The sequence below is a fragment of the Chanodichthys erythropterus genome, chromosome 17 (assembly GCF_024489055.1).
Source record: "Chanodichthys erythropterus isolate Z2021 chromosome 17, ASM2448905v1, whole genome shotgun sequence".
NCBI lineage: Eukaryota > Metazoa > Chordata > Actinopteri > Cypriniformes > Xenocyprididae > Chanodichthys > Chanodichthys erythropterus.
In genome coordinates this window covers 39,778,278-39,805,767 of record NC_090237.1, presented here as the reverse complement: position 1 = coordinate 39,805,767, position 27,490 = coordinate 39,778,278, and the positions used below count along the sequence as shown (strand labels likewise).

At 37.9% G+C, this 27,490-nt stretch overlaps 1 protein-coding gene across 4 annotated transcripts in view; it reads left to right on the top strand.

Annotated features, from left to right (window-relative positions):
• limk1a (LIM domain kinase 1a) overlaps positions 1–21,255 on the top strand; it is a 65,110-nt gene extending 43,855 nt beyond the window's left edge. For all 4 annotated transcript variants that reach the window (XM_067366393.1, XM_067366395.1, XM_067366394.1 and 1 more), the window contains 13 exons: positions 568–677; positions 3,495–3,692; positions 4,104–4,209; positions 6,156–6,343; positions 6,553–6,739; positions 8,642–8,728; positions 9,359–9,490; positions 9,728–9,787; positions 10,434–10,499; positions 12,435–12,603; positions 13,373–13,428; positions 13,781–13,938; positions 15,652–21,255. In XM_067366393.1, coding sequence (XP_067222494.1) covers positions 568–677; positions 3,495–3,692; positions 4,104–4,209; positions 6,156–6,343; positions 6,553–6,739; positions 8,642–8,728; positions 9,359–9,490; positions 9,728–9,787; positions 10,434–10,499; positions 12,435–12,603; positions 13,373–13,428; positions 13,781–13,938; positions 15,652–15,814 — 1,680 coding nt within the window. In that variant the 3' untranslated portion in view covers positions 15,815–21,255. The remainder of the gene's footprint in view (positions 1–567; positions 678–3,494; positions 3,693–4,103; positions 4,210–6,155; positions 6,344–6,552; positions 6,740–8,641; positions 8,729–9,358; positions 9,491–9,727; positions 9,788–10,433; positions 10,500–12,434; positions 12,604–13,372; positions 13,429–13,780; positions 13,939–15,651) is intronic.
• The last annotated feature ends 6,235 nt before the right edge of the window (positions 21,256–27,490 follow it).

The window sequence follows — 27,490 nt, the reverse complement described above, 5'->3', positions numbered from 1 at the left end:
CTAAACAAAAGATGGCCTTCGAATACGACTGTGTAATGATGTTACTTCAAAAATGATTTTGTCACATACTTCAGTCATTAGTTTGCATTACATAGCAAAATACCAAAGCTTGAAGGATGGCGTAAGCACACGTTCCACGACAAAATACATAGAGCTTGTATTATTATTATTATTAGTAGTAGTAGTATAAAGAATAGATCTAGCTAGACAGTGTATAAGACTTGAGGAGATCTGATTCATCCATTCACTAAAACACCAGCTGATCCAAACACATTCAGATTATGTGTTTGGCCACATACACTTGATCTGATATTGATATAACTTTTATTAAAGTGTGTCACTTCTTGAGGCCATTGTATGAAAACAAGTTTCTTATAAGCTGTAGTCTGTCTGACTTCCTGTCCTTCTTTCTTAGTCGGATGGTCGCTAAAGTGTTTGTGTAAACTAAACTAGACTGCTCTAGAGCGAGTGTTCAACGTCTGATTGTGCTTGCGTATGTCACAGAGACAGACCATGGTGATGGAGAGTGGAGAAAGTGTGTCTGATCTCAATGTTTCTGTGTTCCAGGTGGCCGGAGAGCAGAAGTATCACCCAGAATGCTTCACCTGTCTGAACTGTCGAGCGTTCATCGGTGATGGAGACACGTATGCGCTGGTGGAGCGCTCCAAACTTTACTGGTGAGTGACACCCAGGGCTTGACATGAACTTTTTTTGCTCACAGTCACTGTGGCTAGTGGTTACTAGCCACTCAGCATTTTCACTGGCCACAATTTTGACATCGATACCATGGGAAAAACTGCCATTTAGATATTTATAATATTATCTTATAATTTGTCAGCAGGTTTATTAGGCTGCTGTCACTTTAAGACCTGACGCACTGATCCATTATACTGTTACACATGCGTTTTCTTTCTCAACTGTTTACATTCACTAAAAACATAACTGATTGTGTTTACGTGAATACTCGCCAAGACTGCCATTTTGACATTATTATTTTGTGTGTTTTTGACTGTTTAACTCTCTGGAGTCGGGTAACGCGCCAACGCATTTTGCAGGATTTTTTTTTCACATTGCATCAAAACAGACTTTAAATACTCCGTAGTTTTTTTGTCATAGAGACATAAGTGATATATCAATTGAAACTATAGAATATCTTCTTTTATTTGTGTACACTCAGAGTAAAAACAAAATGTTGTGCTTTTTGCAAAATAAAGAAAACTAAAATGATGCGTGATCTCTCGTCTCCCTCTGAACAAAGTCCAATCTGATAGTTCTCAGAAAATGAACTGTAACTTATGAATACTAATGACACAAAAATGAGACTTATGTCTAAAATAACGTTGAAATGTCAGGTTTCAAATCGTGTAAGTCAAATCAAAAACAAAAATTCTGTTTATGTAATTTTTATGAAAAGAGAGCCATGTCAGACCTCCGTGATTCAGCTCATTATCCGCTAAAGCGGCCTATGGCCTATTCTTCTTTAGGAGATATTTGTGGACTAAATGTATACAGAGCACCCTCCGGCTGCAGGTATGAATTGAAATCACAGTATCCAGCGCTCATAGTGATGGCAATAAATATTGAATAAATATTACTCCTCTGTATAGAAAATTGACATAAACATATAAGAATCCATCAATATTTCTCCAAATATGCATGCTTTTAAGCTAAACGGCTGTATGAAATGCCATAGAGGTAACATAATTGTTCAGACACTTTGCATCACAGAAATACATTATATTTTAAAGAATATAATACAATACCATTATTTTAAATTGTAATATTTCACAGTATTGCTGTTTTTTCTGTATGTTTGATCACAGAGGGTTTTTTCACAGCCTACCTGACTGAAAGGCCTCATTAATATGCAGGTCATTACAACTCATTATGCAATTCTTTTGTCTTTTGTCTCAGGTGAGAATCACCCATTATTCATGATGATTCACGCCTCCACGCATACTGTTTCTTGACAAAAAGTGTCTTACAAAATGTAAATCTCTCTATTGTTTTATATGAAGGAGTAGGCAGCATAATTTTTGAAGCAAAAATTCTAGTCTACAAACTCCAATACCCAGAAGTCTTGGGAACACATATATAATATAATTTTTTTGGCCTTAAGTTTTTTTGTTTTTCAATAACAATGCATAAACGATATTCCTTCAAAAACACAAACATGTACATACATGTTCCTCACATATTATGTTAGCCTTGTCATTAATATGTTTATGAACAACTGAAAAAAGCACAAATGTCAGAGCATGTCAAAACTTCTCCAGGCCCCAAATCAGCCTCAGACTCCAGAGGGTTAAGAGCAATAAACAGCAGAAGAGAACACAATTTAGCACTAAGAGGTGGCTTTTTGTGCGCACTTTGGATGCGAGAACAAAATCTGCGGGAATAAAATTATGTGCAATACACGCAATCCCACACCGAAATTCAAGCTCTGTAACACCAACAATATTCATCCAGAGCAAATTAAACGTGAGGAACCGGGTTTGTGTGACGACTCACTGCTGTAATGCACATGCATTTGGCGGTGTTAATGTCAAGCCCTGATGACACCTAAAAACAAACAACAAAAAACCCTGTTTGAGCCCACAGACACGGACCACTGGAAGATATTGCTCTTTATTTCTAAAGCAGGACTTTAGCATGAGCTGTTATTATGGGTTATTAATATGTCCTGTTGTGTAGGTGTGATGTAGTTGTGCAGAAGATGTGCTTTATCTTCATATCATACATCACAAATGAAAAGCGTCACATTAGCTGTAAAAGTATGTGCTTTATTCATGTGAAAAACACTGGGAAATGACACAAAATGGCTCATTTGACCAGTTAAAGCCCAGGAACTCTGAGTAAATGTTTACTTCATTCTGCTTTTACTTCATTTCAGTTACTATAACAATGAAATCTGATATATAATATGTGACTGATGGCATGTTTATGTCACGTATATATGAGACAGAACAACATATCGATAAATCAATAATAGACACTGTAATGGTTGTTGTGTGATTTAACATGACATATGGGGAAATCTGCTTTTATTTCAGCTATACTTTCCAAAACGTTTATAACCTGCCGTATTTTAAATCTTGCATTTGTGTCCCAGAATGATTGGTGAGCCCATAATAACTTTTTCATAATCATCACCTCTAATTTATGATGAAAGTGTTTCATGTACATTCAGAAGTGAATATAAAGAAAAATATACAGTGTGGAATAAAGTTTGGTTGTATGAACTATTTAACTAGTTATTAAGCAAAACATGAAGATGTTTGCTAACAGAAGTAAAATGTCACCAAATAATCTGAAATGACATGAATGTTTTTTTTATCCTTTTAAACTTCTAAAATCACGTTCTCTTGTAATTCACCCTTGAGTTGTAAGCTTCTGTATCATTAGATGATTTCTGACATCTTGTGTCATGTGTTGTTGCAGTGGAAAGTGTCCTGAGGATGTGAAATGAACTCTTCTGCTCTGTCTCCCTCTAGTGGACACTGTTATTACCGGACTATAGTGACTCCGGTCACCCTGCCCGACTCCCCGTGCTCCAGGATTCCTCACACGGTCACGCTAGTGTCTATTCCCGCCTCCACCGATGGGAAGCGAGGGCTTTCTGTGTCTATCGATCAGGGCTCCAGTCCCAACGGCTACAGCCCCGAGCACAAGCCCACCGTCAGAGTCTCACAGTGAGTGTGTCCGGCAAACGTGCTGCAGTCTTCCCATCTACACCTCAAAATAAGTTGTAAAACGTGTAGAACAAGGTGAAAATGAAAGACTGTGTTCACTGTGTCCATGTAGCTCCATCATCACAAAAATAGAACAAAATGCAAATGTGTGAATGATTGAAAAAGAAAAGCTGTTTTGTCCATCAGAGGAAAAGTTGTTACAATGGAAAGGGGAAAAGTCAGCCAATATTTTAAGCACCGGTCTTTCTGTATAATCGGCCACAATCTTTGACACAAATAACGCTGTGACCATCTGCTATCCAGACTGAAATCACATAATGTTCAGTAGAAATCTTCTCATGATGTTTTGCTGATTGTTGATCTCCGTCCTGCTCCTGTGACTCATGTCATGGCTTCTGTCCGTGTGTTCAGGGTGGACCCAGAGTGCATCAGTCCAGATGTCAAGAACTCCATTCATGTGGGTGATCGGATCCTAGAGATCAACGGAACGCCGATTCAGAACGTTCCTCTGGACGAGGTGAATAAAACCTGCTGATGACAGACATTCACAGAGCTGAACACCAGACCGCTTTATGCTATTGAACAGTGGTGCGACAGTCAGAAATTAACTTTCCCTTTAAGGGCCAATATTTGAAGACTTCAGATGCAAAAGCCTCCTAAGTGGCATTTGAATTTTTCTAATAAAATGAGCATTTTTATCAAGCTTGTATGTTTATGTTCAGTTATTTCACTTTAATGGCAATGAAAAGGACCTATTAACTGCCATTAAAGTGAAATTACTGAACCTAAACATACGAGCTTGATAAAAATGCTCATTTTAGAAGAAAATTTCAGACGGCACTTAGAGGCTTTTGCATCTGAAGTCTTCGTTTGCACCCTAGAATAGATTTTCAGCAGCATTTCTAACCTTTGTAAGGGCATTTTTCATAATTTACATCATTGAATATATCTGTGTTGACCATAATGACCTACATTTAACCAATTGCTTCAACCAGAGTACTATAGACTTACCTATAAAATGGTATCATAATCAACGGAAGCCATCTTCACACTGCAAAAGCTGGCATTTGTGTTTATTTACACTGACTGCCTAATGCGGCTCAAAGGTGGCATATGTGTATTTACACAATGGCATACTGTTAATATAGCCTACATAAAGTATGTAAATGATCAAATTAAAACAGGAGCTTATTTTACAGGATTAGGCTGCAATATGATGACAAAAAAATCATTATTGTTGATTATTGCTCTTTATACTGTAATAATGAGTTTCAATGTCATTTAATAGAATACAGTGTTTTTGTGTTTAGGGGAAAGGGCACGTCATATTCTGACTACACAGAAACAATCTAACATGCACAAAACAAGCTAAGATCGGTTTATGAATTGGATTATTGCTTTTTATGAATTAGAAAATCAAGGCCTCCCATTGGTTGTTTTAGTAGCATGTAAACTCGTGCAAACCAGAAAGAGAGAAAAGAGCGTTCCCATCACTAAAGCTGTCCGTGACTTCAGCTCAGCGCGAGTTCTGCTCACTCACAAAAACAATCGATCGAGTCACTGAAGAAAGCAACATATGTCAGATTTTTTTATTAAAATATCCAAAAAACACTAGAACAATGTTATATAATTTGTTGACGTATGTACTTACATTATCCCAAATAAGTAAATCCAGAGAAATAAGCAATTTTAACCAGGACATGGATCGTGTCCATGCATCTTCTTTCAATGACATCATACCCTCGATTACACTCGATTTCCGATGGAAACGGTGGAAACACCAAAGACTCTTTTGTTTATAATAGGCGACCTCTAATGGCAAAATACTACATAGTGCACCTTTAATCACTTACATCATACCTGCACTTTATTGTTTATGATCATAGAGTTCACAAGAGTGCAGATTCAGAATTCATTCAATGAAACCAATCTCTGATCGGCCATTGCATTCAGACGCTCAACAGAAAGTGCGTGATTGGTTGTAATAATCAACGCTGCTGAAAAACAACACGTAAAAAGCTGTAGTGCTGACACTTTTTTCATATATTTTCACACTTCACTTTAATCGTGACAGTCCTAATAGATTAATTTCGCAGGTGCATTTTTTGCCCGCTTATTTTGCTCTCATTTTTGTTCATTTTGGTGGGGTTTTCACTCCAGACGCCTGTGGGAGTGCAAACGGTGAAACTTTCACTGTTAACACATGCAGTTTGGCCCACACATTGGCTCTAAGTAATGATTGGATGAGCCACAAGGCCATTAACCTTTCTCGAAGTCAACCATGACCTATATTGTACTCCTGCTCTCTGATATGTGTCACACCAGCATGCACTGCATTCCTAGTTTAACATCAGCTCCGTTTGTGTTGTATTTCCATGAGGGTGATGCTCACATACAGTAGAGTGTGTGTTTCTGGCCTTCATATTGTCTTCTATAAATGAGCTCTGTGTGTGTGTGTGTCAGATTGATTTGCTGATCCAGGAGACCAGTCGCCTGCTGCAGCTGACCATTGAACATGACCCTCATGAACACAGCTCTTCAGAGGATCAGGTGGACGGCCCCACACCCCCATCCGAGGGCCCAAGTCCCATCACGCCCATCACACGGCCGCCCAGCCAGGACATCAACAACCTGCGCTCACGCATAATCACGTCAGTAAACCTCATTCACAGCACTGCTGCTCGTACTCTACTCACTGTGGCGCTGCACGCTAACAACTAACAGCATACCTTAGCAACCGCATTGTAACAGCCGAGGCTGTCCATCTTTAATCAGCTGTTGTGATGCATATTGACCTCTTGAGTTGTTTGTGGCTGTTTATCAGTGTGATTTCGCCATAGTTAATGTGTGTTTTCTGCAGGCGCAGCTACAGTATCGATAAATCGCCGTGCTCCAGCAACACGCCGTCTCCACTGTCTCTGAAGAAGGACATCGGCCGCTCGGAGTCGCTGCGCGTCGTGACCAACCGCACACACAGAATATTCAGAGCCTCCGATCTGATCCATGGAGAGGTTCTGGGGAAGGGCTGCTTCGGACAGGCCATAAAGGTCAGCACACGTGCACACACATGTTGGGTTTCCATGTTTTATGGGGTCTTTCCATAGACATAATGATTTTATACTGTACAAACGATATATTCACTCCCCAGGGGTGTCCAAACTCGGTCCTGGGGGGCCACTGTCCTGCAGAGTTTAGCTCCAACCCCAGTTAAACACACCTGAACAGCCAATCAAGGTCTAATTAGGCATACTAGAAACTTCCAGGCAGATGTGTGGAGGCAAATTAGAGACAAACTCTGCAGGACAGTGGCCCTCCAGGACCAAGCTTGGACACCCCTGCCCTAAACCTACCCATCACATAAAACTTTCTGCATTTTTACAATTTCAAAGAAGATCATTTTGTATGATTTATAGGCTGTTTTCCTAATTGGGGGATCAAAAAATGTCAAAATTTACTGGTATTACTACACTTGTGGGGGCCACACACACACACACACACACTTCTTTATCTGTTTCTTTTTTCTGTAGCGCTTTAAACAACACAGACTGTTTCAAAGTGTAATAACAGAATCAGCAATGCAAACATCAAATCAAATATGAAACAAATTGAAATTCCCCCGTAAAGCAGCTATAAAAAGACAATCCGCTTGATAAGTCAAGTTTCAGGGTCCAACGCTTTATCAGATGCCAAAAGCAAACACCAAATGCTGCTGTAGCAACTCATTGTGTAAAAACTGGACATAATTTAATAACTATATCTAATGCCTTGGAATGTTTTTTAAGCTTTAGGTTTTAATAAAAATATAATAATATTTATCGTGAGCATGAATATTTATAAATCTGTTGCATTTCACAGGTAGTTTAAGACTGGATTTAGATGTTTTATAAATGTACTGTAAGGGAATACCAATATTTTTATGTTGTTACAGTTATGACAATATGTTTTTGGTGAGCTTATAATGTATTTTCTCATATTGTAAAAATTATGAGCTCAAGATTTTATTATGTTTTGAGAAAATTATTACATTTAATTCAATTTTATTGCAATAACAATATAATACTTATTACATTATTATTGTAATAAAATGTTCTTAATGTAATTTTTTTTTTTTTTTTTTTTTTTTTTTACATTATATGCAGTTATAACATTATGAGTTGCTACAGCCATTAATATACACTCACGGTGTGCTGTAATACTGCTGAAAAATCATGATCCTAACCCCTATCTCCATACTGAGATCTCTGTTGGCCAGACAGTGATTCATCTTTTCTGAATCTGTAAAATATGTGTCCATGAGCATAGAGACTGTAGTATATTTATAAAATGTGAATTGAGAATTTATAAAAGCTTAGCTTAAACGTGTGCCATGAATAAATAGTGCTCATGAACAGCTGTTTTGATAGTATTCTCTCTTGAAATGAGTGAAGGTTTGGACCTTGAAACAGTATTTCTTAATAATAACTTAAAGGGTTAGTTCACCCAAAAATGAAAATTCAGTCATTAATGACTCACCCTCATGTCGTTCCACACCCGTAAGACCTTCATTCATCTTCAGAACACAAATTAAGATATTTTGATGAAATCTGAGAGGTTTTTTTATCCCCCATAGAAAGCAACGAAATTACCACTTTCAAGGCCCAGAAAAGTCATGTGACTGCAGTGGTTCAACCCAAAACAAAAACAATGATTTTATTCAACAAATTTTCCACCTAGAATGTGGTCATTTCTTTCTATTGGGGATAAAGAACCTCTCAGATTTCATCAAAAATATCTTGATTTGTGTTCTGAAGATGAACGAAGGTCTTACAGGTGTGAAACGACATGAGGTGGAATAATTAGTGACAATTTTCATTTTTGGGTGAACTAACCCTTTATCAAGCAGATAGTGTCATTATTCAGCTCACTTGAGTTCAGTGTTGTTTAATATGCTGTTCTCACATCACGGTCAGGTGACTCACAGAGAGACGGGCGAGGTGATGGTGATGAAGGAGCTCATTCGTTTCGATGAGGAAACACAGATGACCTTCCTCAAAGAGGTGAGCACATCCTCCTCCCTTACATGAGCATATAGGACAGATCGAGTGAGTACTAGAAGCACATCTGGAGGAGTGTTGAACATTTGTGCTGCATGTGTTTTTCCTTCAGCTCATAATTTACCCAGCAGGCTCAGGGGTTAAACAAGGAGAATGAGTCTGTGGTGTTTCTAGAGTCTCATAAGAGTGTCAACACCATAAAACACTGCGGAAACAGTCTGACGTCAACTCGCACTCGTTTGTCTGAGATTCGTTTATGATTAGCTCCCATAATTCGTTGTTTAAATGACTTTGCTGTAGACTTGTGCTTAAAAGGAAGGAAACGCTCGTGGTCTCAGTGCAGCTGGTGTCTCAGATGGTTCATCTGAGGAGAAAACCAGCATACGCAAAGCCATTGGGTCCTGGTGACACTCTTCAAAACCATAAAAAGCCTTGAATAAGAAAGTCTTCATTAACATTTTAAGAAGTATTGTGCTGTTAAGAATAACGCTGAGATCCGACAGAAACACTGCATATCCAGCTGCACAAGTGAGGATGTTCAGCCTGAGACTAAAATATTAGGAACGTCTTTAAGTTGCTTTAAGTTTACTGTATATTCTTATTGACTGTAAACATGTTTTTGTGTTTGTTCAGGTGAAGGTGATGAGATGTTTGGACCATCCCAACGTGCTGAAGTTTATTGGCGTCCTCTACAAAGACAAACGGCTCAACTTCATCGCTGAGTACATCAAAGGAGGAACACTGAGAGACATCATCAAGAACATGGTGTGTCTCACTGTTTAAATACTACACATTTATGCCAACTTCTTCTGCTGATGAATTGTGACAATGTTTAACTTATTGCGTTTATATCATACCTGCAAACGAGTCGCCTTTCTAAAAAGTGAGGCTGTGTTGTATAGAGGGGTTACAGGGGTAACCGCTATATTTCATATGCTGCCAGAGAGTGAAATTGCATGAATATCAGCTCAATCTTAATGTGAATGTGTTTCATCTCTGCAGGACAGTAATTATCCATGGAAACAGAGAGTGAGTTTTGCCAAGGATATTGCCTCTGGGATGGTGAGTGAGATGCTCTCATTACTGCCCTCCTCTGGCTCATGGCAGAGTCACATGCTGCAATTCATTCAAAACTCGTTTAAACATTGATCTTATAATTCTTGAGTAATTATTTTACATTCATATTTTTTATGAGCTAGAAAAGTGAAAAAGCTAAAAAGAAATGGTAAAACAGTATTATTTTTGTTAATGAAAACTACATTAAAACAGAGAAAAAAACTAAAGTTTGGAAATAAAAATGGAAATAAACTATAAATTATCATATATTCATGTTTTAGTTTATAATACACAGTATATTATTATAATTACAAAAAAATCCAGAGAACAGAAAAAAACAGCCATGGACTAAAATCAATAGGAACAATTGGAAAGTCTAATAATAATAATAAATGTTTTGGTGAATAGTCATAGAAACTGAAGTATAACTTCTTTGTGTATCTATGTGAGTTTGTTGTGACAGTCCGCTAGTGTGTGATCGTCAGTTCATTAGTGTTTGCTGGTCAGGTTTAATCTGTAACCATTCTCAAAGTCGGCAAGTGTAGGAAGCCTAGTTCTTTAAAATCTTTGACTGTGTTCAGTCCTGTGCATGACTGTAGAGGGCAGCATTTTAACATCATAGATAGTAAAGCAGTTTCCTTCGTTGATCCAGGCCTACCTGCACTCCATGAACATCATCCATCGAGACCTCAACTCACACAACTGTCTGGTCAGAGAGGTGAGAGACATCACCAGACTTTTCCTTTCTTTATTATTCTTTTGTTTTCTTTTGCTTGCTTTCTGTTCTTTTGTTTGTTTGTTTGTTTTTGTTTTGTTTGTGCCACTGCTCTAGCAGCTGCTGCATCTGTGTTTCCAGCATCACATGTTTTTGTTTTCATATTGAGAATGAAGAGAATAAGCCTTCTATATTGCATTGATTTAGATTGCTGTATAGATTGTGTAATGCTGGGTCACATGCAGAGCTTTAGGGGTTCAGAAGCAAATAACTAGAGCAACTAGAGCAAACTACATCTCTCGGTTGGATAAACGAAAACCGGTATCGCTAAAAGAAATGTAATTGATGATGATTGTAATGAAGGTAAAGATGATTACAGTGACATACAGGAGTCGTACATTAGGCATTAGGGCTGTTCAACGATTAATCACGATTATTCGCATCCAAAATTAAAGTTTGTGTTTACATAATATATGTGTGTATAGCGTATTTATTTTGTATTACTAAAAACATACATATACATGCATATATTTAAGAAAAATATAAAAATATTTATATATAATTTAAATTATATATAAATATATACATGTAAATATCTCTTAAATATATACATGTGTATGTGTTTATAAATACACAATTAATATGCATAGTACCCGCACATATATTATATAAACACAAACTTTTTCAGATCACAGTTTCCACGCATTCAGAATGTGCTTATTTTTCATTTGTATTTTGGTGTGTTTAAAGGGTTAGTTCACCCAAAAATAATGTCATTAATTATTCACCTTCATGTTGTTCCACACCCGTAAGACCTTCATTCATCTTCAGAACACAAATTAAGATATTGTTGATGAAATCCGATGGCTCAGTGAGGCCTCTATTGAGAGCAAAGCCATTCAAACTCTCAAGATCCATAAAGGTACTAAAAACATATTTAAATCAATTCATGTGAGTACAGTGGTTCTGTCTTAATATTATAAATCAACAGGAATACTTTTTGTGCACCAAAAATGACTTTTCAACAATATTTATATGGGCCGATTTCAAAACACTGCTTCAGAGCTCTATGAATCGAATCAGTGAATCAGAGCACCAAAGTCACGTGATTTCAGCAGTTTAGCTGTTTGATAGGAGATCTGAATCACTGATTCGACTCAAAAAATTCATAAAGCTCAAAAGCTTCATGAAACAGTGTTTTGAAATCGCCCATCACTAGATATTGTTTTGTATTTTTGGCACACAAAAAGTGTTCTTGTCACTTTATAATATTAAGGTTGAACCACTGAACTCAATGTTTTTAGTACATTAATGGACCTTGAGAGTTTGAATGGCTTTGCTCTCAATAGAGGCCTCACTGAGCCATCGGATTTCATCAAAAATATCTTAATTTGTGTTCTGAAGATTAACGAAGGTCTTACGGGTGTGGAATGACATGAGGGTGATTAATAAATGACAGTATTTTCATTTTTAGGTGAACTAACACTTTAATAATTCTGAATGGATCTGAATAGTAGCTATATGCAGTCCTTTGCCATCTCCCTCTGGTTATTTGACTTATTTACGTTATAACTGTATAACTGAGCAAAGCACTTTTAAATGGTATAAAATGTCTGGAAAGTATGTTTGCAAAAAAAAGAACACTGAAGGTTTGAATTTCGTCTTTAAAAAAATTAAAAAGGCATAAAAAAGGTTGGGAACCACTGCACTGGAGACAGCAGAGCGTTTGACAGAGCATAACAGTTCATACGCTCTGATTTTAAGTAAATACCCATTTAAAGAGTGATGTCAGAAAATGGTCTGGGACGAATGACAGTATGTCAGTGTTTCATACTACTGTGCAAAGGCAAAACACCATAACTAAAGCTTTCTCAAAGCTGAGTCGTATCAAAATAATGACAGATGGCAGATTTGTAAGTAACTTCCTGCTCTGGACAGAATAACAGTGTTGTTGTGGCGGACTTCGGACTGTCCCGGCTCATGGTGGAGGACAAGAACCAGGACAAACTGTCTTCCGGACCAATCCCAGGCGTCAAGAAACCCGACAGGAGAAAGAGATACACTGTGGTGGGAAACCCGTACTGGATGGCTCCCGAGATGATTCACGGTGAGAGTCCACTGCTTTCTTCATCCGTCGCGACTGTATGACTTGCCAAGTTTTTGAATCTCTGATTTATTAATGTGTTATTCTGTGGTAATAGTAATGATCTTACAAAAAGATTGTGTGGTATTTAGGAGGAATCATGTTCTAGAGCAAAGAGGATTTCAATCATGACAACTTTCGGAATAGTTTTGGCATGTTTGGAATAGACATATGAATCCCATATCAGATCTAGGCAGGTGGAGCTGGGGAGGTGGAGGGGTTCAGAGGCAGTACTACCTTACAGACCAGACTATTTAAATGTTGAGAAAGCAATTTCATTGGCTGCAGGATCAGCAGAGGCCAATCAGAATGGCAATGATGTGATTGCTTGCCGATTGCATGTAAAGGACAGGTCATCCTGCGCCCTCTAGAGTTTCATGACTGAACTAGATATTTATCAAAATGTTCTTAGAAATGTAATCCTTGTCATGTTTGTTTCAGATCATTCTGAACTTTTTTTTTTTCTTTTTTGTCTCTTAAATGTAAAGTAATTAAATTCTTTCCTTACACCTTGAATGCATGTGAGTGCACATAACATAGTCAATATTTTCAAAAAAAAAAAAAAAACTATTTTCAAGGTAGAACATATTCACAGAAACATTAATTTAACATGAATTAACTTGATAAGCTCAGCTTGCAGGTTAATATACACAAACAATAATAAAATGTCAGATCAAATGTTAACAGGGTGAAGCAGTGGGAAGACTAATGCTTTGCTGTTTCTGTTCCTCAGGAAAGAGCTATGATGAGAAGGTGGACATCTTCTCCTTCGGCATCATGCTGTGCGAGGTGAGTGTTTCTGGACTGATCTGTGGGAATAATCACAGGCTGTAAAAGTTCAAAATAACTGCTTTCTCCACATGAACTTCCAGGGATTTCTGTTTTAATGGGAAACACTGTTACCACATACTGCAGCTCTGAGTGGCACAGCAGCAGCAGATCAAAATAGACAGCAGCCCTTCATTACTGAATGACATCCAGAGGAAGCAGTTAGAGAGGAAGTAGTTGGTGGTTGGTTGGTTGGTTGGGTGTGTGGTGTGGGTTTAGGGAAGCCCGGCGCTTAACGTGTAATGATTAGAACTGAGAGGGAACCTGATGTCACTTCCTCCTGTCTAAAATCAATCTCACTGCTCTGTCTCAGATTATAGGGCGAGTCAACGCTGATCCTGATTACCTGCCCCGGGCCATGGATTTCGGGCTGAACGTGAAAGGCTTTTTGGACGATTACTGCCCCTCGGACTGTCCGCCCTCTTTCTTCCCCATGGCGGTGCTCTGCTGTGATCTGGACGCAGAGAAACGGTTAGAAAATACATCAAATGCTTTGAGAGGATTTCAGGATGTGCTTATTTTATGCGTCACTTTTGCACAGAACATAAATATAAACAATATTTAAAAAATAATGTAGTTAATTTTATTGTTCTATTCTATTGTTTTAACAAATTTAAAATAATAATAATAATAATATAATAATAATAATTATTATTAATATTATTATTAATAATAATTTAAACTACTACTAATAAAAACATTTATTTCTTATGTCACTTTTGCACAGACATAAATATAAACAATATTTTAAAAATAATATAGTTAATTTTATTGTTTTGTTTTAACAAATTTAAAATAATAATAATATAATAATAATAATAATAATAATTATTATTATTAGTATTATTAATAACAATTTAAACTACTACTAATAAAAACATTTATTTCTTATGTCACTTTTGCACAGACATAAATATAAACAATATTTTAAAAATAATATAGTTAATTTTATTGTTTTGTCTTAACAAATTTAAAATAATAATAATATAATAATAATTATAATTATAATTATTATTATTATTATTATTATTATTATTATTATTATTAATAATAATAATTTAAACTTCTACTAATAAAAACATTTATTTCTTATGTCACTTTTGCACAGACATAAATATAAACAATATTTTTAAAATAATATAGTTAATTTTTATTGTTCTATTCCATTGTTTTAGCTAATTTAAAATAATAATAATTATTATTAATAATAATTTAAACTACTACTAATGCAAAACATTTATTTCTTATGTCACATTTGAACAGAACATAAATATAAAAAATATATAAAAAACAAAATAGTTTATTTTAAGCAAATACTGTTTTAACAAATCTATAATAATAATAATAATAATAGTATTATTTTAAACTACTACTAATAAAAGTAATATTTATTTATTTGTCACATTCGCACAGAACATAAATAAACAATATAGTTTATTTTAAGCAGTTACTGTTGTTTTTAACAATCTAAAGTAGTAATAATAATAATAATAATAATAATAATAATATTTTAAACTTATACTAATACAATATTTATTTATCTTATATGTCACATTTGTACGGACATAAATATAACAATATATAAAACAATATAGTTTATTTTAAGCAATTACTGTTGTTTTAATACATCTAAAATTAAAATAAATAATAATAATAATAATAATTATTATTATTATTATTATTATTTTATTTATTTTAATCTACTACTAATAAAAATATTTATTCCTTTAGATTTAACAAATCTAAAATAATAATAATAATACAAATTATTATTTTTATTATTATTATTATTATTATTATTATACTAATAATAAAATATTTTTTATTTATTATGACACATTTGTACAGAACATAAATATAAACAGTATATAAAAACAATATAGTTTATTTTAAGCAGTAACTGTTGTTTTAACAAATCTAAAATAATAATAGTAATAATAATATTTATTATTATTACACTAATACAAATAATATTTATTTATTTTATGCCTAGTATTCACTGTGGACACCTTAGTAATTTCCTGATACACATATATAGCTGCATTCTGCGGCATACTAAAGCAAAGGGGAACAGTATTACCGTAATTATATTATAGATAAGAGTGATATGAACTATAAGTTCATCAAGACAAACTCTGAATGTAATGTTTGGCTGGACCTGAGATGCGTGTGCTTCTGCCACAGGCCTGCGTTTGTGAAGCTGGAGTCGTGGCTGGAGAACCTGAAGATGCATCTGGAGATGGGCCTGCATCTGGTCTCAGAGCTCGAGCTCATTCATCAAGACTTCTGTCAGAAACACTCGAGCAGCAAGAACGGGCTTCACACGCACCCAGAGCAGCCCGAGTGACACTGCTGACGGAGGGCAAACCTCCTCCCGCTGAGCAGATCTACTGGAGGATGACGGATACGCTCCATCACTGGACGTCTGCTGTCGGTGGCCCGCGGGCCTGAAGACTCCATGTTTCTGGAATTCCAAGCATCAAATGACACCTGCAACATAACGTCACGCCACTGTCCGAAAGGCTTCGGCCAGGACAGATGATTCCAGTTTGAAAACATCACCTCACAAACACCGTTTCGTCAGTCATAATGCATGTCTGTTGTGGCTTATCGTGTGATGTTCTTCGTACGGTACTGATGGTGCGTTCACGTCTCGTCCAAATGAGTACGAAGCTCCGACTCGCCCTGCTTCAGTTAAAGGGCGTGTTTTGGTACTTCTGGTAATGAGACCTGAACGCACGTGTGTTCGGCGCGTCCTGTCCTCGTGTTCATCTTCACACATCAAGTGTCACTAATATTCCTCCTGTCAGCCATTTCCCGCACTGTAAATAGAGTTATAGTACATATTGTAAATGTTTGACATATTGTATATGTGCAGACATTATTTTTTGTATAATGATTCCGCATTGGCGTACTTTTCACGAGAGCACCAGGAATCAACTTTAGAGTGGATTCCTGTCCGTGTTGAACACGTAAAAATGATACATGTGAACTGTGGGCTTTCTCTTCCTCTATTGTGTGTCCCAGTTCAGCCCTATGGGTCAAATTAACTCATTTGCTGTCCTCTTTTACCCCAAAATCCAATATATATATATAATATACACACAGGGCTTGACATTAACACCGCCAAATACTTGAGTATTTCAGCTGTGGTATGTATCGCAGTCACTCCTATAGCCACTTTGGCGGGTTGAGTTTTATATATAATATATACATTTTTCAATTGTAGTCTTTTAAAAAGGCATCTAGTGTTGGGCAATGTAGTGTTGTCAAAAATATCGATACTGAAATATCTTAAATGCTTCCAATATTAATTTTCCGCAGAATAGACACACAATACCAGCTGCTCTCTCTCATCTCTCCTCTCCTCACTCACTCGTTTCATTTGGTCCAGATGAATATTTTTGTTGTTTCAGGGTTTGAATTTCGGTGTGGGATTGCGTGTATTGCGCATAATTTTTCTCATTCCCGCAGAATTTGTTCTCGCATCCAAAGTGCGCACATAAATCCGCCTCTCAGTGCTAAATTGTGTTCTCTTCCACTGCTTATTGCTCTTAAACACATAATATAATGTCAAAATGCCGGTCTTGGCGAGTATGCATGTAAACACAGTCAGTTTTAGTTGAATGTAAACAGTTGAGAAAGAAAACGCATGTGTAACCGTATAATGGATCAGTGCGTCAGGTCTTAAAGTGACAGCAGCCTAATAAACCTGCTGACAAATTACGAGATAATATTAAACGTATCTATACGGCAGTTTTTCCCCATGGTATCGATGTCAAAATTGTAACTACTAGCCACAGTGACTGAGCAAAAATGTTAATGTCAAGCCCTGTATATATACACACATAAAGAAAATGAAGCTTTTTTTAAATAATTATTTATTTAAATTGTAAATTAAATGTATATCACGTTAGTATGTGTTGAAATGAATGTAATTTAATGGTGATTTACATAGAAAATCTCAAATCTTCACAGGTTTCTTTTGTATAATTCCTTGAATCTCTTTCTTTTGATTTCGGGGTGAAAGACGCTGCAGATTTCCTGTGCTTTATGGTGAATCTCAGCCAAACGAAGCGCTCGTCTGATCTGGGTACAGTTTGTTCTCAGGCTTGTGATTTGGAAAGGCAGAGCCTGGTTTTAGACCCACACGCGGGACGGTGGGTCTCAGGGTCCTTCAACACAGTGTTTACACAACACTGCTGGTGTAAATATCTTCCAGAAAGGCTTCTCTCGATGTTTCCTCCTCCTGGCGTCACGCTGCATGCGTCTCTGGCTCGGCGTGACGTCCTCCGCTACCAGTCCAGCTATTCTCATAACGGTGAACAAATAATATTATAAAAACACACAGGAGGATCGCCAGGAAAGCACGTGTACAGACTGAAAAAAACAAAGACTAAAAAAGTAAAAACACAGCCTCTTCTTGTCTCTTTTGGAATAGAACCACTATTTTCTCTTTTATAAGATGTTTAAATGATTTCATTTGCACTATGGAAGAAAGCGGCTGCCTCTCGAGCCTTTTGGTTTCTTTGTCTTGTTTGGTTGGTGATTGTATGAATGCACGTCACTGATGGAGCCTTTTGTGACGTTTGGCCCCTGATGCCGCGTCTCCTGAGCAGCACGTGCGTAACGGACGCAGAAAACATGTGACCTGTGACCCCTGTTTAGTTCATTCATCAACATATTGAGTATCTCAATCACAGGCTGTCGCTGAAGTCAACATGAAGCAGCATCTGCACTGTCAAACTTGGCATTAACCAGAATGAAATGGCTCCATTCGCTATCTTTACGATTTTCACATTGTCCAAATAGATCCAGGGTGTCCAGTCCTGCTCCAGCAGAGTTCAGCTCCAACCCCAATTAAACACACCTGAACAGCTAATCAAGGTCTTCAGGATCACTAGAATCAGAGATGGTCTTATTAGGGTGTGTTCACACTTGGCAGGTTGGGTAAAACGAACCCTGGTGCGATTGCTCAGTTAGTGCGAGCATTAGTGTCCGAACCCTGGTGCGCACTAAAGATTTCAGGAAAAGATGGATCTGGGTTAGTGTTGTCAACATATAGACTTTGATATCAAGCCGGTACTGCAATTTTAAAAATATGAGCGCTGTTGGGTGGATTCGTAAACACCTCTGATTGGCCATTGAGTTCATACACTCATCAGATATGTCTGTGATTGGCTACAATGATCAACGCACGGGAGCATCTGTGTAAGCGCTAGGCTTGGGTATCGAGTATCGAGTATTGATTGGAACCGGGACTAGCTTTGCAATTTTCCCGGAATCGTTCAAAAGTTTGAATTTCGATTCCTAGTTTCGATTCACAGTCTGCCGACTGGAAGAAGAAACCGCTGAACACCAACGAAGAAGCGTCCACCGGAACGTGGTGTTAACGTGGTAACGTGGATAGCGTGCGTCGGCGGTCAAAAGTGTGGCTTCATACAAGGAATCGGAATCGGAATTGTTCAAATTCAAACGATACCCAACCCTAGTAAGCGCTCTGTGAAGAGCGTCAAAGATGTCTATTTACATGTTTTTGAAGCGTTGATCATTGTAGCCAATCACATACATAGCTGTTGAGTGTGTGAACTCAGTGGCCAATCTCAACTGCACTCAAAGCGTCACATTTTTAAAATTTCAGTACCGACTTGGTATCAAAGTCAGTACTTTTGACAACACTAGTCTGGTCAAATCTGGTGCGGTTCGAATGAAATGTGAACGCAACATGGACCAAAGACATCTAAACGAACCAAAAACAAGAAGTGATGTCACAAGATGCATGCCTAAAAAGGACGGAATGCTCAAGCTTATCTGTTTTTTCTCGTCATAGTCGTGATGTTGCCCATCACAGTTCAGTACAGGCAGAAACGCGTCTCCTCGCAAACAGATCTTCGTTTGTGTGTGACGGAGGGATTTCTGCCGCTGTTTTGACTCCTTCTAGCCCAGCACACAGCATTGTTTGCAAAATATACGTCATAAAAGCCGTTTGTTTTTGTTTTGTATCTTTAGGTTTGGTGTTAAAAATGAGTGTGAACGCTAAGCGAACCAGGTCTGAATGTAATGTTTTATTTTTTTTTTGGCCCAAACCAAAGGAACCAAGAGAACCGAACTACAAGTGTAAACACACCCTTATTAAGAGATACAAGGCTCTACAATTAGGGTCCGTTTACACAAAACCGTTTTTATGTGTTTTGGCCATTTGTTTACACCACAATGGCGTTTTGGGGGCCTGAAAACGCAAACTTTTAAAAACGTGTTTTAAAGTGCAAGTTTTTCTATAGGTGTTTCTATGTCTATAGGCACATAGTTTTTCTTTACAAAGTCACATCGCCACCTACTGGCCTGGCTTGAGTAATACAGCGATTTAATTCGTTTTCGCGGATCCATGTGAACGGGGATCGTTGTCGACTGTATGTGGAAAAACGCAAAGGAAAAGCTTTTCCGTTTTTAGTACGTCGTTGTCGTGTAAACTTACATTAGAGAAAGCGTAACGCCAACTTGGATCACGTGTGCCTTGATAACCAATCACATACAGCCTTGACGTCATTGAATTTCTTGCGAATACCGTAGATATGAATGAGAAGTGTCCAAACTATGATCGTGAATTCTCTCATAGAACAGCATTTTTTTTTTTTTTTTTTGGTGTAAACTCTATTCAATACAAATATTTACAGGGAAACGTGTTAAAGATTAGCCGAAAGTCTGTCGATTCATTGAATGATGTTTTCCCACAAGAGCAGCGTACTGACGCCTCTCCTCCATTGATCAAAAAAATCGGCCTCTGGTCTCCTTCCCTCTGTACTGCATCATGTTTTTGCTAATCGTGGACGCTTGCCTTAAAGAACTCTTCAGGAAAGGAGCAGGATTGGACACCCCTGAAATAGACATTTGGCTTTTGGTTAATATGAACCGGTATCCTGCACGACCTAGTCGATGAAAAGCCATTTTAGAGTTACTACATTATGATAAAGTCAAACACTGTTCTTCGAAATATCATGCACGAGACTGCCTTGGTTTATTAAGATGGTAAATGGGGTCAATTTTAATTTCATGTTGACTTTAAGCCCTGATGATCTGATATCAATACTAATAAAAAGCCATATTGCTATGTAAGCCATTATACTCAATTGATTACGAGTCCATTGCATTGATTGGAAATGGACTTAAGCCAAAAACGACAGTGCTTCAGGTGATTTGCGAGGTGTCGATCTGCTGCTCAGGCGTCCGGCGCGGCGGCCTCACTGCTGCCTACTGAGAGTCCTGTAGCATGACCACCACCTTCATCTTCAGACAGAAAGAGCACTTAAATGATGTAGTCTAGCTTGTAATGCTTCTAGAAGTCCAGCTCAGGGTCCCGCCGCTGGTGTATCTGTACATGCATGGCATCAGTCAAACGACTCAACGGCATCAATGAGAAAGTGTTCAAAGGTACCGTTCAGCGATCTGGTGCGGACGTGAGCGAATGCTGCAGAAACGATGGCTTTACCTCTCGACATTGCTGTGCCTTTGTTTTATGCTAGCCTTGCCAACGACTTTTAGTGTGTTTTGAGCCGGATGAGTTTATGTCATCGCTTACCTGTTTCAATGAGTTTTCCCTTTTGGTTCTGAGATGTATTTATATTTTTCTTTATAGTTTCCTTTGTCCAGTTTGATATCTGTTAGTTTTATGGTTTCCTGTAATTTAATGTTTTTACTGAAGCTGTGAAAATGACTCTGCACTTTAAACGCACTGGCCGTGAACGAGGCGACTGTAATTCAGGACAGAATAAACTGACGCTCCTGATGTTACGCCGCTGTCTCTCGACTCATCTTTGCTGCTGTGTTCAGGTGTGTCACGCTCCATTCCTGACATGCCAGCTGTAACCGCTTTCACTCAATGCTTTTGTGTTCATAATTATGCATTCAGCTTATGACTTTGTGATCACAATGACTCACATATGAATACAGTGACCGTTCATCATGTCATTCATTCATTAGTGTGAAGAGCCTGACAGACAACAGAGGTCATTTACAGACATTTCCATTGGCAAAAACAGACGGTTTATCAGGGAAATGGTTGTGAAAGAGTAAATTATAGATGTTTTTTTGGTTTCACTGAACACTAACATCATGTTATATTATTATATTTGTAACAAACCTAAACAACACCTGGTATCACAAGATTATGTTGACGATATGAAAGTGTGGGATGTGTTTGGCTCGCCCATGTGCGATTGTTTTGATGGTGCGCGTGACGTCAGCGGGGTAGGGAGGGCGTTACGTCACGGCGGCGTGGAGCCGCATTTAAAGCGCTCAGGGATGCGCTGATGCAGTGAGTCGCTCCGCACTGCACTGAACGCTCGCGCTGGATTTCTCTAAACACTGAGGAGTATCTAGGAAGGGGCTTTCGGATTTAGAGCGATGGAAAACTCGACTGTCAACAGCCGGTTCAGGACTGTGCTCTTCGGCCACGGTGAGTGACGCTCTGCGCAGCGACATGCGCGACAAAACGCCTTTCTGTCATATTAAAGTCATTGCGCGCGCGTTTTATTGTATCGCATTCCTGCGTGGCGCTTCTCGCTATCAAACACTGCGCATGTGTAAACAAACACACAGTGACTGCGCTGAAGCTTGTGTCTGTCCTCCTCACGGTCCTGTGTTTAACAGATGCTCTTATGCAGAGACGCTTAAAATATAAACACATTAACCTAACTGATACCAAGAGAAGCTGAACAAACCAAAACTCAAGAACTAGTCTGATGCATTTACTGGAGCGTTTCTCGTGCATTACAAAAGAAGCATGAAGTGTTTGTAAGCCCAATTTGATCGTAGAACAATTGCCACCAATGGTCTCTACGATCAACTTAGGTGTACGATGCTTTTAGGAAACGCTGACCAACTCAGTGTTGGTTTGTGCTCATACACCTACTACAGTACAATAGCATGAGCTCTATCCCTGTCAAAGCAGATGCATACTGTATGAAGTCCCGTGACTGTGTCAGCTGTCACCAAATGCTGCTAGTCAAGTGATGAGAGACTAATTACACAAGTTACACACAGCAGCGACTGCATTCACAATATAGCAGGGCCTCAAGGGCAGGTTTTCTTTTTTTTGACCAAATTTCTCCTCCAAGAGCTGCTGTCAACAGTCACATTCGTCTAGAAATACATTATCAACCATCCTACTGAGCTACCACCTAGAAACCAGTCAAAAAACAGTCAATGCTGCTTATCAACACCCTAACAACCAGTCAGAATAAGTCAATACTGCTCATCAACACCCTAACAACCAGTCAAAAAAGCCAATACTGCTTATCAACACCCTAACAACCAGTCAAAAAAGTCAATACTGCTTAGCAACACTGTAGTAACCAGTCAGAAAAAGTCAATATTGCTTAGCAACACCCTAACAACCACTCAAAAAAACCAATACTGCTTATCAACACCCTAACAACCAGTCAAAAAAGTCAATACTGCTTATCAACACCCAAACAACCCATCAAAAAAGTCAATACTGCTTAGCAACACCCTAAAACCCAGCAAAAAAAGTCAATACTGCTTAGCAACACTGTAGTAACCAGTCAGAAAAAGTCAATACTGCTTAGCAACAAGGTAGTAAACAGTCAGAAAAAGCCAGTAGTGCTTATCAACACCCTAAAAACCAGTCAAAAAAGTCAATACTGCTTAGCAACACCCTAGTAACCAGTTAGAAAGTCAATACTGCTTATCAACACCCTAACAACCAGTCAAAAAAGTGTCAATACTGCTTAGCTACCACCTAGAAACCAGTAAAAAAAAATCAATACTGCTTATCAACACCCTAACAACCAGTCAAAAAGTGTCAATGCTGCTTATCAACACCCTAACAACCAGTCAAAAAATACAATACTGCTTATCAACACCATAACAACCAGTCAAAAAGTGTCAATACTGCTTAGCTACCACCTAGAAACCAGTAAAAAAAAAAATCAATACTGCTTATCAACACCTTAGCAACCACTCAGAACACTGCACCTTTAAAGTTCCAGGCAAGGCAAACTTTCATATTCGAGTTGTTTTGATTTAAACCATCACTAAAAGTACGAAGGACACAAGTTTTCATTAAAACATGGTTTTATTAAGCATTCCCATGCAGTGACATCCTTCCATTATACAGTATGCTGTCTTTTGGTTCCCATATGCTGAGAGTACGTACTGTATTCAGTGAAGCGCTGATGAAGTATGTTCTTCAGGTATGCAGGCGTAGAGTATGAACACATTCCCAGACGTGTTTCATCAGTCATATTGCTATTGTTCTTTCATTGTGCTGTCAGATTTCTGCATTTTTTTCCCCCCGATATTTTTGGCAGCTCCTCAACTCCTGTGGCGTTACGGGATAGCAAAGTGTTCACTGTTTGCACACTTCAGAAACTGGGTATTGTTTGCCCTCTGCTTCATGAATACTGTTATTCGATGTTTCTGCATACAGTATAGTAGTTCAGTCCACGACACTTCAACTGCTTAAAGGGTTTGTTCACCCAAAAATACAAAATTATCCAATGATTTACTCACCCTCAAGCCATCCTAGGTGTATATGACTATCTTCTTTCAGTTATATTAAAAATATTCTGGCTCTTCCAAGCTTTATAATGGCAGTGATAGGGGTTGAGATTTCAAAGCCGAAAAAAGCACATCCATCCATCATAAAAGTAATCCATACAATTCCAGAGGGTTAATAAAGGCCTTCTGAAGTGAAGCGATGGATTTTTGTAAGAAAAATATCCATATTTAAAACTTTATAGACTTTAATCACTGACTTCCGTACGTGAGTCAATTCTAGCAGAAGAGTGAACTTTGACCTGACGCATGATGTATTGATGAACACAGAAACGCAGAGGATAAAGCAAAACAAAACACTGGTCGTGAATTAGAAGTCTAAAACAAGAATATTTAAAGAGAAATGTGGGAGGAGCTTGAGTTTGTTGTCCAGCTCTATTAGTCTGAACCGGAAGAGGCGTCTACTCTCACCTAAGCTTACGCTACACCTACATCCTACGGCAACTCGTCTCTCTTGTGAATGCACGGATGGATGTTACCCAAAGCTAGTGATTATAGTTTATAAAGTTATAAATATAGATAGATTTCTTACAAAAATGCATTGTTTAATTTCAGAAGGCCTTTATTAACCCCTTGGAGTCATATGGATTACTTTTATGATGGATGGATGTGCTTTTTTTGGGCTTCAAAATCTCGGTTACTATTCACTCCCATTATAAAGCATGGAAGAGCCAGGATATTTTTTTAATGTAGCTCCAACTATGTTTGGCTGAAAGAAGATGGTCATATACACCTATGATGGCTTGAGGGTGAGTACAATATGGGATAATTTTCATTTTTGGGTGAACTATACCTTTAACGGCGCAGTGATATACGACAGGCTTGATTTTCCCCAAACCGATTCAACACAAACTCCGTGCTGGGGAACTTTCTGTCCCTCCATAGAGATCCAACGCAACTACCACTTTCAAGGTCCAGTAATTTTGTAACACTTTATAATAACTCATGCTATTAATCGTTAGTTAAGCATTAGTAAACAGTGAATTCATCATTTATAAAGCATTAATAGCCATGTTTGATTTTCAAACGCCGCCCCACAGCCGATTCTAAAGGTTTCAATGGTCGTGTCAATCACAGTGCTGACTGATTACCTACAACAAATACTAACCCCTAACCAGGACTAGAACAACTAGAGGTGTTTTCGTGGTGGAGAGAAGGCGAAGTGGCAAGGTGATTACGTCATGATCCTGTGGAGAGAAGAGTGGAAAAAGGAAGCACACTAACTGTTGACCATCTGCACTCACGCTGCTTTAAGCTGCTCAGTTCAGCAGGATCTGATACCGCGTCCCGCTGCTCCTGTGCAAACAACATACAGTCAGTCCATCACATTTGAGTACCTGATAATAGATTACTGCCATACTACTTCAATGCATTAATGTATAGTGCACAGTATATAAGTGACTATCGACAACAGAGTGCAGTATCTCACAAGCATACTGCTGTGTGAATGTCTTAATGATCGAATAATGTCTCACACACTAGTTTGACAGCATTGAGAGTGTATTGCAGAGGATGCGTTGTGCCTCTGAACAGAGTCATGCAGGTCAAACGTGAGGCTGTGTCGCACAACTAGTTAATGCACTAGCCCTGACAGTTAATATATACACTTGTGATGCAACTAGTTCCCTTCATATTGAGCCTCCTTCAGGGACGAACAGGAAAACAAGCTGAAGTGCGGTTCCTCTCTGAAGTCCAGCTGAAACAACAGTCTGCGGTCAGATGCCAGATTGGTTAGAGGAGCTCGCGGTGAGCATTCCTCGGCTAGTGTTTGGCGGACAGCGCTTGGAAAACACATCTCTGCTTGGATTTAAGTCAGTGAGCTGCAGAAATACAGAAATGCGTAAAACGGTTGAGCGAGAGACGGATATAGGCGCTCTGGTTGGATTTGGCAGGAGCAGGTGACACTGGAATGCCATTACTGAACTGACGTAAAGGAATGAGCGGCACATCTGAAATACTCATCATCTGACTCTGGATTCATAACACAATATAGATACTGCCTGCAAATACTGTATAGAATTATGTTTACAGTGATGGATTTAAAAGAGAAGCTTTTAAAGGGGTCATTTGTTTACCTTTCATATAATGTTTACCTTTCTTTAGTGCACTTTAAAAAAAAAAAGAAAAAAAGTTGAGCTAACTTAAAAAGTTGAGTGTCATAGGTTACCTTATTTTTTAAGTTAACTAATTCGCTCCAATTAAAGTCAACTTAAATACTTCATCTAATGAGTAACAGGTATTCTTTTGAACTTAAAAATTCTTGTCAAGGCAACTAAAAACACTATTTGAGCCAACTTGAAAAGAAAAAAAACAAGGCAACCTATTACTCTTTTTAATTTAACTCAAATAATTTGACTCCAGTTGAATCAACTTAAAAACTTTTGCTCATCCAGTAACATGTACATCTTTTGAACTTGGAATGTTTAGCATTTAGCAATGCAAGCAGCTACAATCCTTGTTTTTCATCTCCATGCTTGATTTTCAAAGAAAACAATTTGTTAAAGCTGCAATGCGTGCGGAGAACTGGCACAACATTGTTCAATGTTAAATTGTTTGTTCAGATAACTCAATTTAGAATGTTGGGACAACATTTGGACAATTTTTGAACAAAAACTTGACAATCTAAGTCAACAAAAAAACTTTTGTTAGCAACATGTTTACAGTATTCTTATTTAGTGCACTCAGGATACTTAACGGACTCATCCTACTAAATAATCTTTGATCAAGCTATTTTTCTCAAAATAGAAGAATGTTTTGCAGATACCTAATGTATTAAATCCAACTTGCAAAACTTACAAACAGAGTTATTTTCTATATCAATACGCAGAGTTTCTTTCGAGAACGAACATGACACAATATTCCTCATTTAAATAATTCCCGCCCAATGCAAATAAAGCCTTACTCGCCGGTTATGGTAAGGGCCGTTACACTTCAGACACACGCTCTAAGCAGTAAGGCAAGGCAATTTTATTTGTATAGCACATTTCATACGCAATGGTAATTCAAAGTGCTTTACATAAAGAAGAATAATAAAAATAGAACATAAGGAACAGAAATAACAGTAAAAACAGAGAATTTTGCTACCCGCCTTCTGAAAAGTGAAGTAGACCATTTACAACAGACTCGGACTGACTGACCAATCAGAGCGGACTTAACTTTTCAGAAGGCGGGTTTTAAAGAAACTGAAACTATAACGGAGCGCTCAGACAGAGGGAGAAAACAACAATGTAAATTATGAGAAAAATGAGGGGTTTTTTTAACATTAAATGATGTAAACGCAATCTAGTTAACCCATAAACAAAATTATAACCTGTAAATGAACATAATAGGAACACTTTAAACTTTTTACATTTTCTGTAGCGCTTTATTGTGTACTTACAGCGAACGTGCACAAGAAATAAGTAATATGAGGTAACTTATCATGGATTAAGTTTAGGTTCAGGGTTAG